General features: G+C 39.6%; 1 protein-coding gene across 2 annotated transcripts in view; it reads right to left on the bottom strand.

Moving 5' to 3' along the window:
* Positions 1–16,832, bottom strand: part of Cyp2c24 (cytochrome P450, family 2, subfamily c, polypeptide 24) — a 62,389-nt gene that overhangs the window by 28,496 nt on the left and 17,061 nt on the right. Inside the window, exon 4 of one of the 2 annotated variants that reach the window (NM_001271354.1) lies at positions 14,521–14,681. The exons of the other annotated variant lie outside the window; for it this stretch is intronic. Within the exon in view, the coding sequence (NP_001258283.1) occupies positions 14,521–14,681 (161 nt within the window). The remainder of the gene's footprint in view (positions 1–14,520; positions 14,682–16,832) is intronic. 2 annotated transcript variants of the gene reach the window in all.

The following is a 16,832-nucleotide window of genomic DNA, read 5'->3' as shown; positions in this document are numbered from 1 at the left end:
CTAAAAAAAAAGAATATAACTTCTCAGCACCTCGTGGTACCTTCTCCAAACTGACCATATAATTAGTCACAAAACAGGCCTCAACTGATACAAGAAGATTGAAATAATCACATGCAACCTATCGGATCACCAAGGGCTAAGGCTAGACTTCAATAACATTAAAAAAAAACCACACCATGTACTGATGGAAACTCAAAAACTCTCTACTCAATGATAATTTGGTCAGGGAAGAAATAAAGAAATTAAAGACATCCTGGAATTCTATGAAAATGAAGGCACAGTATAACCAAACTTATGGGATACAATAAAAGCAGTGCTAAGAGGAAAACTCATAACACTAAGTGCCCTGGTAAAGAAATTGGAGAGACCCTTTACTAGCAACTTAACAGCACACCTGAAAGTCCTAGAACAAAAAGAAATGAAAGCACCCAAGATGGCAGGAAACACTCAAACTCAGGGTCAAAATCAAACAAATAGAAACAAAGAGAAGTCTACAAAGAATCAACAAATAAAAAACTGGTTCTTTGAGAAAATCAACAAGACAGATAAACCCTACACAAACTGACTTAAGGTCCCAGAGACATTTTCCAAATTAACAAAATTAGAAAGGAAAGAGGAGATACAACAACCAAAACTGAGGAAATTTTTTTAAAAAATCATCAGATCCTACTACAAAAGCCTATAGTCAACAAAATGGGAAAATCTAGATGAAATGGATATTTTTCTAGACAGATACCACATACCAAAGTTAAATCAAGAGCAGGTAAACTATTTAAACAGGCCCACATTCCCTAAGGAAATAGAAGTCATTAAAAGCCTCCCAATAACTGGAAAATATCATCCTGAGTGAGCTAACCCAATCACAGAAAGACATACATGGTATGTACTCATTGATAAGTGGCTATTAGCCCAAATGCTTGAATTACCCTAGATGCCTAGAACAAATGAAACTCAAGACGGATGATCAAAATGTGAATGCTTCACGCCTTCTTTAAAAGGGGAACAAGAATACCCTTGGCAGAGAAGAGAGAGGCAAAGATTAAAACAGAGACTGAAGGAACACCCATTCAGAGCCTGCCCCACATGTGGCCCATACATATACAGCCACCCAATTAGACAAGATGGATGAAGCAAAGAAGTGCAGACCGACAGGAGCCGGATGTAGATCTCTCCTGAGAGACACAGCCAGAATACAGCAAATACAGAGGCGAATGCCAGCAGCAAACCACTGAACTGAGAATAGGACCCCCGTTGAAGGAATCAGAGAAAGAACTGGAAGAGCTTGAAGGGGCTCGAGACCCCATATGTACAACAATGCCAAGCAACCAGAGCTTCCAGGGACTAAGCCACTACCTAAAGACTATACATGGACTGACCCTGGACTCTGACCTCATAGGTAGCAATGAATATCCTAGTAAGAGCACCAGTGGAAGGGGAAGCCCTGGGTCCTGCTAAGACTGAACCCCCAGTGAACTAGACTGTTGGGGGTAGGGCGGCAATGGGGGGAGGGTTGGGAGGGGAACACCCATAAGGAAGGGGAGGGAGGGAGGGGGATGTTTGCCCGGAAACCGGGAAAGGGAATAACACTCGAAATGTATATAAGAAATACTCAAGTTAATAAAAATAAATAAATAAATAAATAAAAATAAAAAAAGCCTCCCAACTGACTAAACCACCATCCAAAGAGTACACATGGATAGACCCATGGCTCCAGCTGCATATGAAGCAGAGGATGGCCTTGTTGGGCCAATGGGAGGAGAAACCCTTGGTACTGCCAAGGCTGGACCCGCCTGAGTGTAGGGTAATGTTAGGGGGGGAGGTAGGAAGAAGCGTGGTTTGGGAGGGGGAACACCCTTTTACAAGAAGGAGAAGGGAGATGGGATAGGTGGCTTTTAAAGGGGAAACCAGGAAAGGGAATAACAATTGAAATGTAAAAACCTCTCAACCAAAAACAGCCCAGGCCAGACAGCTTTAGTGTAGATTTCTACCACACCTTCAAAGAATAGCTAATACCAACCCTTCTCAAACTACTCCATAAAATAGAAACAGAAGGAACACTACCTAATTCACTCTATGAAGCCACAACTATACTGATACCTAAATCACAAAAAAGACCCAACAAAAAAGGGACTTCAGACCAATTTCATTTATGAATATCTATGCAAAAATACTCAATAAAATACTAGCAAACTGAACCCAAGAACACATCAAAAACATCATTCACTACACTCAAATAGGCTTCATCCTAAGGATGTAAGGTTGGTTCAGTACATGAAAGTCCATTAACATACACCAGTATAAAAAAAAATCTCAAAGAAAAAAATTACATGGCCACCTCAATAGATTCTGTAAAAGCATTTGATAGAATATAATACCCCTTAATGTTAAAAGTATTAGAGAGATCAGGAATTGAAGTCGCATACATAAACATAACAAAAGCAATATACATCAAAGCAACAGTGAATACCAAATTAAATGGAGAGATACATGAAACAATTCCAATAAAATCAGGGAGAAGATAAGATTGTCCACTCTCCCTGAATCTATTCAATATAATACTCAAAGTTATAGCCAAATGAATAAGACAACAAAAGGAGATCAAGGTAATACAAATTGACAAAGAAGCCAGGGTATCACTATTTGCAGATGATATAATAGTACATATAATCAACCCCAAAAATTCTACCACAGAACTTCTACAGCTGATAAACAACTTCAGCAAAGTGGCTGGATATAAAATTAACTCAAACAAATCAGTAGCCTTCCTTTATATAAATGATAGTCTGAAACAGAAAATAGGAAAATAGCAACCTTCACAATATTCACAAATAATATAAAATATTTGGGGTAACTCTAACAAAAAATGAAAGATCTGTATGACAAGAACTTCAGTTTAAAAAAAAAAATGAAGACCTCAGAAAATGGAGAGATCTCCCATGTATTGGTAGGATTAACGTAGTACAAATGGCCATCCTTACCAAAAACAATCTACAGATTCAATGCTATCCCCATCAAAATCCCAACACAATTCTTCAAAAACATGAAAAGAGCAATTCTCAATTTTATATGGAAATACAAAAGCAAACAGTATAGCAATAAAAGAACTTCTTGGGGAATCACTATTCCTGACCTCAAACTGTACTATAGAGCAATAGTGGTAAAACCGTAAAACCTACATGGTATTGGTACAGACATAGACAGGTTAATCCATAGAATTGAAGAAATAAAACCCCACACTTATGGGCACTTGATCTTTGACACACCAAACAATATACAATGGAAAAAGAAAGCATCTTCAATAAACAGTGGTGGTCTACCTGGCAGTCTGTATGTAGAAAAATGAAAATAGGTATAGAAGACAGTAGAGATGCCCAACTCAAAGAGCCAGCATAGATCTTCAACAAAAATATAGAAGAAAACTTCCCTAACCTAAAGAAAGAGATGCCCATATACAAGAAGCCTACGAAACGCCAAACAGATGGGGCTAGAAAAGAAATTCCTCTTTTCACATAATAATTAAAATGCTAAATGCAAGGGACCAGCGCGCCTTCCAGTTCCCACCTGTGTCTGGGACAAGAGCCGTAATGCTGAACCGGATTCCATGCAGCCCACATCCCAGTTGCTGCTCCACTCCCCAGGTGTTCTGATACACCTAGCTTCATAGGTAATATCTTAAACCCCACCCCAAGACCTGGCATAGCAGGATGGCTGTGACCCAGGGAAGTAAATTCCCTGCCCAGCCAGAGATCCATGTGCCTTCCAGTTCCCACCTCTGCCAGTCAGGAGCAGAACCATGACCAGAAACCAAACACACATAATCTACACCCCAGTTGTAGCTCCATTCCTCAGAATCAGAGGATCATGGGATAACAGGCTCACACATAGGACAGGCTCCAGTCAAAGACAGGGAGGTCAGATAATACCAGGGATAACTAGATGAGAAAGGCAAATGCAAGAACATAAGGAAGAGAAACAAATTTGACTTGCCAACATCAGAAACCAGTTCTCCCAACACAGCATGTCCTGGATACCCCCAACACACCTTAAAGAAATACAGGAGAACACAATCAAACAGGTGAAGTAATTGAACAAAACCATCTAGGAAATAGAATCATTAAAAATGGAAATAGTATCATTAAAGAAAACACAAAGGGAGACAGTCCTGGAGATGGAAAACCAAGGAAAGGGAACAGGCATCACAGATGCAAGCATCACCAACAAAATACAAGAGATACAAGAGAGAATCTCAGTGGCAGAACATAGAATAGACGACATGGACACAATAGTCAAAGAAAATGCAAAAAGCAAAAAGCTATTTCAAAATATTTAAGAAATCCAGGACACAATGAAAAGGCTGAACCTGAGACTAATAGGTTTAGAAGAGATTGAAGATTCCCAACTCAAATGGCCAGAAAATATCTTCAACAAAATTATAGAAGAAAATGTTCCTAACTTAGAGAAAGAAATGTCCATAAACATACAAAAAGCCTATAGAAAACCAAATAGATAGAACCAGAAAAAAAATTCCTCTAAGTACATAATAATTAAAACAGCAAATGCACAGAAAAAAGAATACTGAAAGTAGTAAGGGGAAAAGTCAAGTAACATATAAAGACAGACCTATCAGAATTACACCAGACTTCTCAATAGAGACTTTAAAAGCCAGATCTTGGACAGCTGTCATACAGACCCTAAAAGAACACAAATGCCAGCCTAGGCTACAATACCCAGCAAAATTCTCAATTACCATAGGTGGAGAAACAAAGGTATTCCAAGAAAAAAAGAAATTTAAACAATATCTTTCCACAAACCCAGCCCTACAGAGGATAATATGTGGAAAATCCCAATACAAGGAGGGAAACTACACTCAAGAAAAAGCAAGAAATTGATCTTTTCACAATAAACCCAAAAGAAGAGAAACACACAAAATAATTCCACCTCTAACAACAAAAATAACAGGAAGCAATAATCCTTGGTCCCTAATATCTCTCAACATCAATGGACTTAATTCTCCAATAAAAAGACATAGTATACTAAACTGGATACATAAACAAGATGCAGCATTCTGCCACATACAGGAAACATAGCTCAGAGTCAAAGAAAAGCATAACCTCAAAGTAAAATGATAAGAAAGTTCACAGACCATATGAAGCTCAAGAAAAAGGAAGACCAAATTGTGGATACTTCAGTCCTTCTTAAAAGGGGGGACAAAAATATGGGACGAAACACAGGGACAAAGAGACTGAATGAAGGCAAGGCCATTCAAAGACTGCCCTACCTGGGCAGCCATCCATATGCAGTCACCAAACCCAGTCACCATTGCCAATGCTAGTAAATGCTAGCTGAAATGAGCCTGATTTGGATGTCTCCTGAGAAGCACTGCAAGATACTGATACAGACTGAGCACAGGGAACACAATAGAGGAGTTAGAGTAAGGACTGTAGGAGCTAAAGGGGGTTATAACACCATAGGAAGAACAACAATATCAAAAACCATATACCCCAGAGCTCCCAGGGACTAAACTACCAACCAAAGAATACACATGGAGGGACTCATGGCTCCAGATGCATATGTAGCAGACGACTGCATTGTCTGGCATCAGAAGTCCTTGGTCCAGGAAAGGTTCCTTTCCCCAACGTAGGGGAATGCCAGAGTGGTGAGGTGGGAGTGGGTGGGTGGGAGGGGGAGCATTCTCACAGAAGCAGGGATGGGAGAGGGGGGAACCAGGAAAGAGGATAACATTTAAAATGCAAATACATAAAATATCCAATAAAAAAATCTCAAAAAAAGAGGTCAAAAGTCAAAAAATGGGGCATAAAGCTAAATAGAGAATTCAAAACAGAGGAATCTCAAATGGCTGAGAAGCGTTAAATGTTCAACATCCTTAGTCATCAGAGAAAAGCAAATCAAAATGACCCTGAGAGTCCACCTCACACAAGTTAGAATAGCTAAGAACAAAAATGAGGTGACAGTAGATGTTGCTGGGAATGTGAAGAAAGAAGAATACTCCTCCATTGTTGCTGGGACTAAAAACTGGATGTCAGTCTGAAGGTTCCTCAGAAAATTGGACATAGTACTGAGGACATAGCTATACACACTCTTGGGCATATACCCAAAAGATGCTCCAACATATAACAAGGACACATGCTCCACTATGTTCACAGCAGCCTTATTTATAATAGCCAGAAGCTGGAAAAAAAAAAACAGATCCCCCTCAAGAGAAGAACGGACACAGGATTCCTCAAGAAAGATGGAACAGAGACTGAAGGAAAAGCCACACATGGACTGACCTACTGGGGATCTATCCTGTCTGCAAACACCAAACCCAAAACTATGGCCATGGTCAAGAGGTGCTTGCTGAGAGGAACCTAGTTTGGAGGTTCATGAGAAAGTCCAACCAGCAGCTGACCAATGCAGATGTGGATGCTTGGAGCCAACCATCAGATGGAACTCATGGAACCTGGTAGGGGACTGGTAGAAGAATTGGAGGAGCTGAGTGAAATTGCAACCCCATGGGAAGTACAACATAGATTGGCCTGACCACCCAGTTCTCCCATAGTCTAGAACACCAGCCAAGGAGTGTACCTGGAGGGACCGATGGCTCCAGATACATATGTAGCAGAAGATGGCCTTGCCTGACAGCAATGAAAGTTGAGGCCCTTGGTCCTAGGGAGGTTTGATACTCCAGAATAGGGATACAAAAGAGCAGTGAGGATAGAGAGTAGGGAGGGGATGTGGGGGAGAACTCTCATATAGGCAAAGGGGAGGGGAGAGGACAGATATGGGATTGGAGGCTAGTAGAGGGGTTGCCCCGAAGTAGGATATCATAGGACAGGTTGGTAGAAGGGTAATCCGGAAATGGGATATCATTTGAGATGTAAACAAATAGAATGATTTAAAAAGAACAATCTGTACCTGGTGCTGAACCTGTGCCACAACTCTCTGTACCCAGATCCTGCTGGGAGAGAGCTAGTCTCCTAAAGGTGTTGACACACTTGAGAGCAGAAGTAAGACTACTAGTTCTGCTCAGAGGGACCTACCCAGAGCAAACAGGACAAAGCAACCAAGGAGAAGTCTGAGCAGGATCCTCCCAGTTTCTGTCTACATTGAAAGCTGACCCAGTGCCAGAGTTCTCTATACCTAAATCACACCAAGAGAGCTGGTCTCTCAGAAGTGCTGACACACCTGAGATCACATGTGAAACCACCATTTCTGCTTACACTCCTGGCCCAAAAGGAACCTGTCAGGAGCCCTCGGGACACAGGAACCAAGGAGCAGTCTGGAGCAAGATCCTTCTGGTTTCTGTCTGCATGCTGAGCTGACTGTGTGCCACAGCTCTCTGTACCCAGATCTCAGTAGTGCTGATAAAGAGGCTTATAAAAGGGTCAAGCCACTGTCAAAGACAGCAAGACCAGCTAACACCAGAGATAAGCAGATGGCAAGAGGCAAGGAGAAGAACCTAAGCAACAGAAGGCAAGGACACTTATCATAATCAGAACCTAGTTTCCCAAACACAACAAGCCCAGGATACCCAAACACACCAAAAAAGTAAGACTTTGATTTAAAATCACAACTCATGATGATGTTACAATACATAAATAACTCGCTAAAACAAATACAGAGAAACAGGGTGGATAAAAAGAGGAAACACAAAAATTAACCAGACAGGTAAAGAAATTGAAGAAAGTCATCCAGGATCTAAAACTGGAAAGATAAACAATAAACAAATCACAAAGGAAGACAACCCTGGAGATAGAAAGCCTAGGGAAGAGATCGGGAGTCATAGATACAAGCATCACCAACAGAATACAAGAGATAGAAGAGAGAATCTCAGGGGCAGAAGATACCATAGAAAACATCAACATAACTGTCAAACATAATGTAAAATGAAATAAACTCATAGCCCAAAACATACAGGAAATCCATGACACAATGAGAGGATCAAACCTAAGAATAATAGGTATAGAAGAGAACAAACACTCACAACTTAAAGGACCTATAAATATCTTCAACAAAATTGTAGAAGAAAACTTCCCTAAACTAAAGAAAGAGATGCCCAAAAACATACAAAAATCCTACAGAGCTCCAAATAGATGGAAACAGAAAACAAATTCCTCCCATCACATGATAGGCAAAATGCACAAAACAAAGAAAGAATATTAAAAGCAGTAAGGGAAAAAGGTCAAGTAACATATGAAGGTAGAGCTATCAGAATTATACCACATTTCTCACCAAAGACTGTGAAAGCCAGAAGATCCTGGGAAGATGTCATACAGACCCTAAGAGAACACAAATGCCAGCCCAGACTACTATATCCAGGAAAACTCTAAATTAACATAGATGGAGAAACAAAGATATTCCATGAGAAAACCAAATTTACACAATATCTTCCTACAAATCCAGCCCTACACAGGATAATAAATGGAAAACTCCAAAACAAGGAAGGAAACTACACTCTAGAAAAAGCAAGAAAGTAATCTCCTTGCAATGAAACCAAAAGAAGAGAGACTCACAAATATAATTCCACCTCTAACAACAAAAATAACAGGAAACAACAACATTATTCCTTAATATCTCTTAGCATCAATGGACTCAATTCCCAATAAAAAGACAGACTAACAGACTGGATACATAAACAGGACCCAGCATTTTGTTGCATACAGGAAACATACCTCAGAGACAAAGACAGACAGTTCCTCAGAGGGAAAGGCTGGAAAACAACTTTCCAAGCAAATGGTCCAAAAAAAACCAAGCTTGAGTAGCTGGTATAATAACGAATAAAATTGACTTTCAACCAAAAGATATCAAAAAAGATAAGGAAGGACACTTCATATTCATCAAAAGAAAAATCCACCAATTGGAAATCAGTCTGGAGGTTCCTCAGAAAATTGGACATTGAACTACCTGAGGACTGAGCTATACCTTTCTTGGGCATATACCCAAAAGATGCCCCAACATATAAAAAGACACATGCTCCACTATGTTCATAGCAGCCTTATTTATAATAGCCAGAAGCTGGAAAGAACCCAGATGCCCTTCAACAGAGGAATGGATACAGAAAATGTGGTACATCTACACAATGGGATATTACTCAGCTATCAAAAACAATGACTTTATGAAATTCATAGGCAAATGAATGGAACTGGAAAATATCATCCTGAGTGAGGTAACCCAATCACAGAAAAACACACATGGTATGCACTCATTGATAAGTGGCTATTAGCCCAAATGCTTGAGTTACCCTGGATGCATAGAACACATGAAACTCAAGACGGATGATCAAAATGTGAATGCTTCACTCCTTCTTTAAAAGGGGAACAAGAATACCCTTGGCAGGGAGGCAAAGATTAAAACAGAGGCAGAAGGGACACCCATTCAGAGCCTGCCCCACATGTGGCCCATACATATACAGCCACCCAATTAGACAAGATGGATGAAGCAAAGAAATGCAGGCCGACAGGAACCGGATGTAGATCTCTCCTGAGAGACACAGCCAGAATACAGCAAATACATAGGCGAATGCCAGCAGCAAACCACTGAACTGAGAATAGGACCCCCATTGAAGAAATCAGAGAAAGGACTGGAAGAGCTTGAAGGGGCTCGAGACCCCATATGAACAACAATGCCAACCAACCAGAGCTTCCAGAGACTAAGCCACTACCCAAAGACTATACATGGACTGACCCTGGTCTCTAACCTCATAGGTAGCAATGAACAGCCTAGTAAGAGCACCAGTGTAAGGGGAAGCCCTGGGTCCTGCTAAGGTTGAACCCCCAGTGAATGTGATTGTGGGGGGGAGGGCGGTAATGGGGGGAGGATGGGGACGGGAACACCCATATAGAAGGGGAGGGAGAAGGGTTAGGGGGACATTGGCCCATAAACCAGGAAAGGGAATAACATTTGAAATGTAAATAAGAAATACTCAAGTCAATAAAAAAAGAAAAAAAGAAAAATCTACCAAGATGAACTCTCAATTCTAAATATCTATGCTCCAAATGCAAGGGCACCTATGTTCATAAAAGAAACCTTACTAAAGCTCAAAGCACACATTGCACCTCACACATACTAGTAGGAGATATCAACACCCCACTCTCATTAATGGACAGATCATGGAAACAAACACTAAACAGAGACATAAAGAAACAAACAGAAGTTATGAACCAAATAGACATAACAGATATTTACAGAACATTTCATCCTAAAACAAAAGAATATACCTTCTTCTCAGCACCTCATGGTACCTTCTTCAAAATTGACCATATAATTGTTCACAAAACAGGCCTCAACAGATACAAGCAGATTGAAATAATCCCATGCATCCTATCAGATCAAAATGAACTAAGGCTGGTCTTCAAGAACAATGATAACAAGAGAAAGCCCACATATACATGGAAGTTAATCAATGCTCAAATCAATGATAACATGCTTGAGGAAGAAATAGAAAAAGAAATTAAAGACGTTTTAGAATTTAATGAAAATGAAGGCACAACATACCCAAATTTATGGGACACAAAGAAAGCAGTGTTAAGAGAAAAAACTCATATCTCTGAATGCCTCCAAAAAGAAACAGGAGAGAGCATATGTCAGCAGCTTGACAGCACACCTAAAAGCTCTAGAACAAAAAGTAATAAATATACCCAAGAGAAATAGAAGACAGAAAATAATCAAACTCAGGGATGAAATCAACCAAGTAGAAACAAAAGGGACTATGCAAAGAATCAACAAAACCAGGAGCTGGTTCTTTGAGAAAATCAACAAAATAGATAAACCCTTAGTCAGACTAACCAGAGGTCACAGACATTAACAAAATTAACAAAATCAGAAATGAAAAGGTACACATAACAACAGAATATGAGGGAATTCAAAAAATCATCAGATCCTACTACAAAAGCCTATATTCAACAAAACTGGAAAATCTGAAAGAAATGGACTAATAACAGGTACCAAAGTTAAATCAGGAACAGATAAACTCTCTGAACAATCCCATAATTCCTAAAGAAATAGAAGCAGTTATTGTAAGTCTCCCAACCAAAAAGAGCCCAGGACCAGATGGGTTTAGTACAGAATTCTTTCAAACCTTCATAGAAAACCTCATACCAATAGTTTACAAACTATTCCACAAAATAGAAACAGATGGAGCACTACCAAATTCCTCTAATGAAGCCACAATTACTCTTATACTTAAACCACACAAAGACCCAACAAAGAAAGAGAACTTCAGACCAATTTCTCTTATGAAAATCGACACAAAAATACTCAATAAAATTCTTGCGAACCAAATCCAAGAACATATCAAAAACGATCATCCATCATGATCAAGTAGGCTTCATCTCAGGGATTAGGGGTTGGTTCAATATACAGAAATCCATCAACATAATCCACTATGTAAACAAACTCAAAGGAAAAAAAACACATGATCATTTCATTAGATGCCAAGAAAGCATTTGACAAAATTCAACACCCCTTTATAATAAAAGTCCTGGAAAGATCAGGAATTCAAGGCCCATACCTAAACATAGTAAAAGTAATATACAGCAAACCAGTAGCCAACATTAAAGTAAATGGAGAGAAACTTGAAGCAATCCTACTAACATCAGGGACTAGACAAGGCTGCCCACTCCCTCCCTACTTATTCAATATAGTTCTTGAAGTCCTAGCCAGAGCATTCAAACAACAAAAGGTCAAAGGGATACAAATTGGAAAGAAAGAAGTCGGACACTGAAACTCTTGGATGGACTTCTAAGATATATGTTGATGGATCCCTTTTTTATTTTGTGTTTTTTTAATATAGTATAAAAATCCTTTAAAAAAAAGAAGTCAAAATATCACGATTTGCAGATGATATGGTTGAACACATAAGTGACCCCAAAAGTTCCACCAGAGAACTACTAAGCCTGATAAACAACTTCAGCAAAGTAGCTAGGTATAAAATTAACTCAAATAAATCACTAGTGAAGTAGCTAGGTATAAAATTAACTCAAATAAATCACTAGTCTTTCTCTACTCAAAGGATAAACAGGCTGAGAAAGAAATTAGGGAAATGACACCATTCACAACAGTCACAAATAACAAAAATACCTCGGTGTGACTCTAACCTCTCATGCTCATATATTGGCAATATTAATATTATCAAAATGGCCAACCAGAGCTCCCAGGGACTAAACCACTAACCAAGACTACACATGGATAGACCCATGGCTCTATCTGCGTATGTAGCAGAGGATGGCCTTGTTGGGCACCAATGAGAGGAGAAGCCCTTGGTCCTGCAAAGGTTGGACCCCTCAGTATAGGGGAATGTCAGGCTGGGGAGTCAGTAATGGAAGGTGGTTGAAGAAGGGGAACACCCGTATAGAAGAAGCGGAGGGTAAGGGATGGAGGCTCATGGCTGGTAAACCATTAAAAGGAATGACATTTGAAATATAAATAAAAATATCCAATATAAAAAATAGGCTATTTTATAAGAAAATAGGGCATTGTGCTTTAAAAAATATATCATGAAATCCAATGTAATATTTTAGATAAATTTTATACCTAAGAGTAATTTATAAAAATGTCTATGCACCCACACAGTTATCTTCCATGCAGAGTTCTGGACTTGCCAGCCCAGCAGAGTAGGATTCTTTGACACCTTCCAAAGACCAGTCCATCTTCCCATTGGTGTTCCTAAGTTCCCATACTTAATATTTTCAAAGTAGAAATTTCAGCCATATAAAGTGATAACAGTGTCTCTGAGTTTATTGACAGACAAGCCTTTGAATGACAGAATCTTTTCAATGGAAATGTGGATGTCCTCTGAGAGCTTGAACATGCTTAGAGACTGTCACCAAAATATCATTCAGAAAAGGGAGTCAGTGAGAAAACTCCTAATGAGTGGGCTTGAGCTGCATTCAAATACTGCCATATGGTCTGAAACCGAAATCTCCAATAAAGTTTTTGAGGTATCCATGCCACCATGTCAAGATCTAGACAGGACCATGATGTGGAAACACTCATTTCGTTGGTTGTCTCTTTATTCAGCCATGAAAAATTTAAAAATCAAAGAGAAAGGAGAGACAGAGAAGAAAACCATCAGATTTATCCTTGTCACAACTCCAGAAAATAATCACCATTTGTCCATGTGGAAGCAGAGTCCAGAAAACAGAGGAATTGAGTTGAAAATGATAGGAAAGGGGGTGGACAGGTGGCTCCGAGGTGAAGAAGATGTGTTGCTCTTCCAGATGATCACGGATTCCTAGCACCACAAGGTGACTCACAACTGTTTATAATACCAGCTTGAGGGGATTAGATGCCTTCTTTTGGCATCTGTGGGCACAAAGCAAGCATGTAGTTCACATAAAAGTATGCAAGGGCAACATCTATGTAAAAAGAAAAAATAGAAAGACTTTGTAGTAGTCTGTCCTCATTCCATCTGTCTCCTTGGCTTGACAGTGGCCTTGACAATGACACCTTATAACTAGTATGTGGGTTCCTTTTGTTGTTGTTGAATTGGGATCAAACCCTGGTCCATGTGTAAACTACCCAAACTCTCCACACTAAGATTTATATTCAACCAGACCCATCGTTTTTCCTTCACCTACTCCCTCCTTAGTAACTGAGTGGGGGAGGGAAGTGGTACAGGAAGGAGGGAGGAATGGGAAGGAGAGAAGGAGGGAGAATAAGAGAGACTGATTCTGCATTCCAACAAAGTTCTTTATTCCAAGCTTCAAAGTAAATGTCTAGAAAATAGACATATTGTACTGAAGTAAAATTGTTAACTTGTGTTAAAAGTTTTTAGACTGGTGGGTTGCCCCATCCCTCCACTGGGGGCCATGTTTATTTACTGGAGGTGGTCTCTCTAGGTTTTACCTCCCTGCTCTTGTGTATTTCAGCTAATGTTATCCCCACTGGGTCCTGGGAGCCTCTGGCTTCTGGGACTTTCTAGTGGTTCTCCAAGTCCCCAACCCCAGCTTATTTCTATTCGCTCTCCTGACCCTCTGGGCTTCTCTTCTGTCTCTTCCCACACCTGGTCCAGAGTTGCCCGGTCTAAAGGAAATGCAGAGACAAAACTGGAGCAGATGCTGAAGGAAAGGCCATCCAGGGACTGCCCTACCTTGAGATCCATTCCATCCACAGACACCAAACCCCAAATCTATTGCTGATGCCAAGATGTGCTTACAGACAGGAGCTTAGCATGACTGTCCTCTGAGAGGCTCTGCCAGCATGTGACTAAGACAGATGCAGATACAGCGAACCATTGGACAGAGCCTAGGGACCCCAATGGAAGAGTTAGGGGGAGGGCTAAAGGAGCTGAAGGGGATTGCAACCCCATAGGAAGAGCAACAACATCAATTAACCTGACCCCTCAGGGCTCCCAGGGGTTAAACACCAACCAAAGAGTATACATGAGCCATTCCATGGCTCCCACTACATATGTAGCAGAGATTACTTAATTATTAATAAATAAAAATATACATTAAAACCTTTAATCTGTTAGAGAAATAATCATAATGACTTTTTATGAAGAGAATATCTTTGACTCACCTGCATCCATGGGGAGTTCAAGATTTTAAAGTTTTCATTGAGTTTCTCCATCAAGTTAAGGAAATTCTCATCTTTATAATCAAAACGATTATGGAAAACAACTGAGCAGATCACGTTGGAGGGAGCACAGCTCAGGATGAATGTGGGATCACAGAGTGAGCCTGAAGGATTGAAAGCAGTTTAAAGTACCATTCAAACATGCATGTAAAAGTCTTTATCTTTAGACTAAAAATGCATTTTTATTAATTATTTTGGAATCCCAAAGGAAGTATTGGCAAAGAAATTAACATATGGGCAAGAACTTCCTCACTCTTCCAATTAGCACAGCACTGTTTCTTTAGTCCTAGCTTGCTTAATAATCATTGGCTAAATCTTTAACAGCTGCTCCCTGTATAAACATGACTCTTTATATACATAGTTCTAAGTTCTAAGAAAATACATCATCACTTTTTGTTTTGGTTTTTCAAGACAGGTTTGCTCAGTGTAGACTTGGCTAATATGGAACTCACAGAAATCCACCTCACTCTACCTCCTGAGTGTTGGGACTAAAGGTGTTTGCCATTACTGCCAGCATTAAACATTATACATTATTAGCATTCATCAAAACAAATTTGAAAGAACACAATGGAGGAATTATAGAAAGGACTGAAGGAGCTGAAGGGGTTTACAACCCCACAGGAACAACAACAGTATCAACCAACCAGACCCAACCAGAGCTCCCAGGGACTAAACCACCATCCAAAGAGTACACATGGAGGGACCCATGACTCCAGCCATATATGTAGCAGAGGATGGCATTGTCCAGCGTCAATAGGAGGAAAAGTCCTTGGTCCTGTGAAGGCTCATTTCCCCAGTGTAGGGGAATGCCAGGAAGCATCCTCATAGAAGCAGTTTGAGGGGTATGGAAGAGGGGAGAAAGGGGATAACATTTGAAATATAAATACATAAAATATCCAAGAAAAATAAAATTAAAAAAAAAACATTCCAATAAAAAATGGTAACAAAACACAACCACCAATTCATATATATATATATATATATATATATATATATGAATTGTATATATATACACACACTAGCAAGTGGGAGCTTACAGGACATAGACTTGCATGCAGGCAAGACACCCATTCACATAAAGTGAAACTGAAAATAAAAAAGGTTTGATTAGATTTCTAATCTATCTTGGGGTAACTTGGAACCCAAGCTGAAAAATCAAATTCACTTTGACAATAATTATAATAAACGTTCCAAGCCAAGAATTTAATGTTTTGAGTTGCACCCAGAACTTCCTTTTTATCTAGATATGTAAAGGGCAGCAAATCAGATGAGAATCATGGGAAAGACTGGCAGTTACAGAACCCAAGAGAAGACCCATAATTCCACATTGGGTCATTCAGGGAGAACATCAGGGCTGGCTTGCAGATAAGAGTAAAAAGAGGTCAGGAAACCACATTAGGTCTTGCACAGGAGGAAGTCATGAAACAAAGGCAGAAACACTAAATGAACTTTATTGAGAGTAACCTCAGTGGAATCTGGATGCTCTTAAGGATCCCAGGCCTTGCTTGTCATGTGACCTGGATCAAAGAAAACACCAGAGTGCCATCTGTGACTTTGATAAAGAAAACCTTTGAGAGAATGGACTGGTTGAAAATCAAAGGCATGCTTTCTATGTCTAGGAAACAGCTAAACCTGGGTGTAGAGGTCCCTTCCTGATCTGGAAAACATCTATGAATCAAAAAGAGTAAGATGGAGAAAACTAAAACATGGTTAATAAGCAAATCACAAAGGATAGACTGAAAGGTAATACACAATTAGCAGAAGATAAGGTAGAGCTAATAGTAGTCAAAGTACAGTTAAATAAGTAATGTCATACATGTTCTATGTTATCAGAATCCATCACAGTGCATATTTACTCTAGATAAGAAAAACCATAGCAAATAATTATGAACAACAAGTAACCATCTGACAATGTTTTAAACAGCCCTTTGTTCACAGGATAAACACAACAGATAGAAGTAGCAAAAGCCTAAGCAGAAGAAAATAGAAATATGGTAAGAACCATTACTGACAGAAGTTGCAGGCATGCTTCTTGAAGCAAATATGTGTCGCCGTGTCCCTAAAGCTGACCAAGCAGATAGAGAACACCTCAATGGCAAAACACTTCACTTTCTCATCTTCCATGAAAATGTGATGAGCTCAGTCATACTGTGTACACTTGAAAAATACCGTCCAAGGAAACATTCTAAATGATAAAGTCACAATGACACTTCAGGAAAATGTTACCCTGTATGAACTTTAATGAGGCTTAACAC

The sequence above is a fragment of the Rattus norvegicus genome, chromosome 1 (assembly GCF_021556685.1).
Source record: "Rattus norvegicus strain SHRSP/BbbUtx chromosome 1, alternate assembly SHRSP_T2T, whole genome shotgun sequence".
Lineage (NCBI taxonomy): Eukaryota > Metazoa > Chordata > Mammalia > Rodentia > Muridae > Rattus > Rattus norvegicus.
Note: the sequence above shows the minus strand (reverse complement) of the source record. Positions and strands in the feature narration are given on the sequence as shown.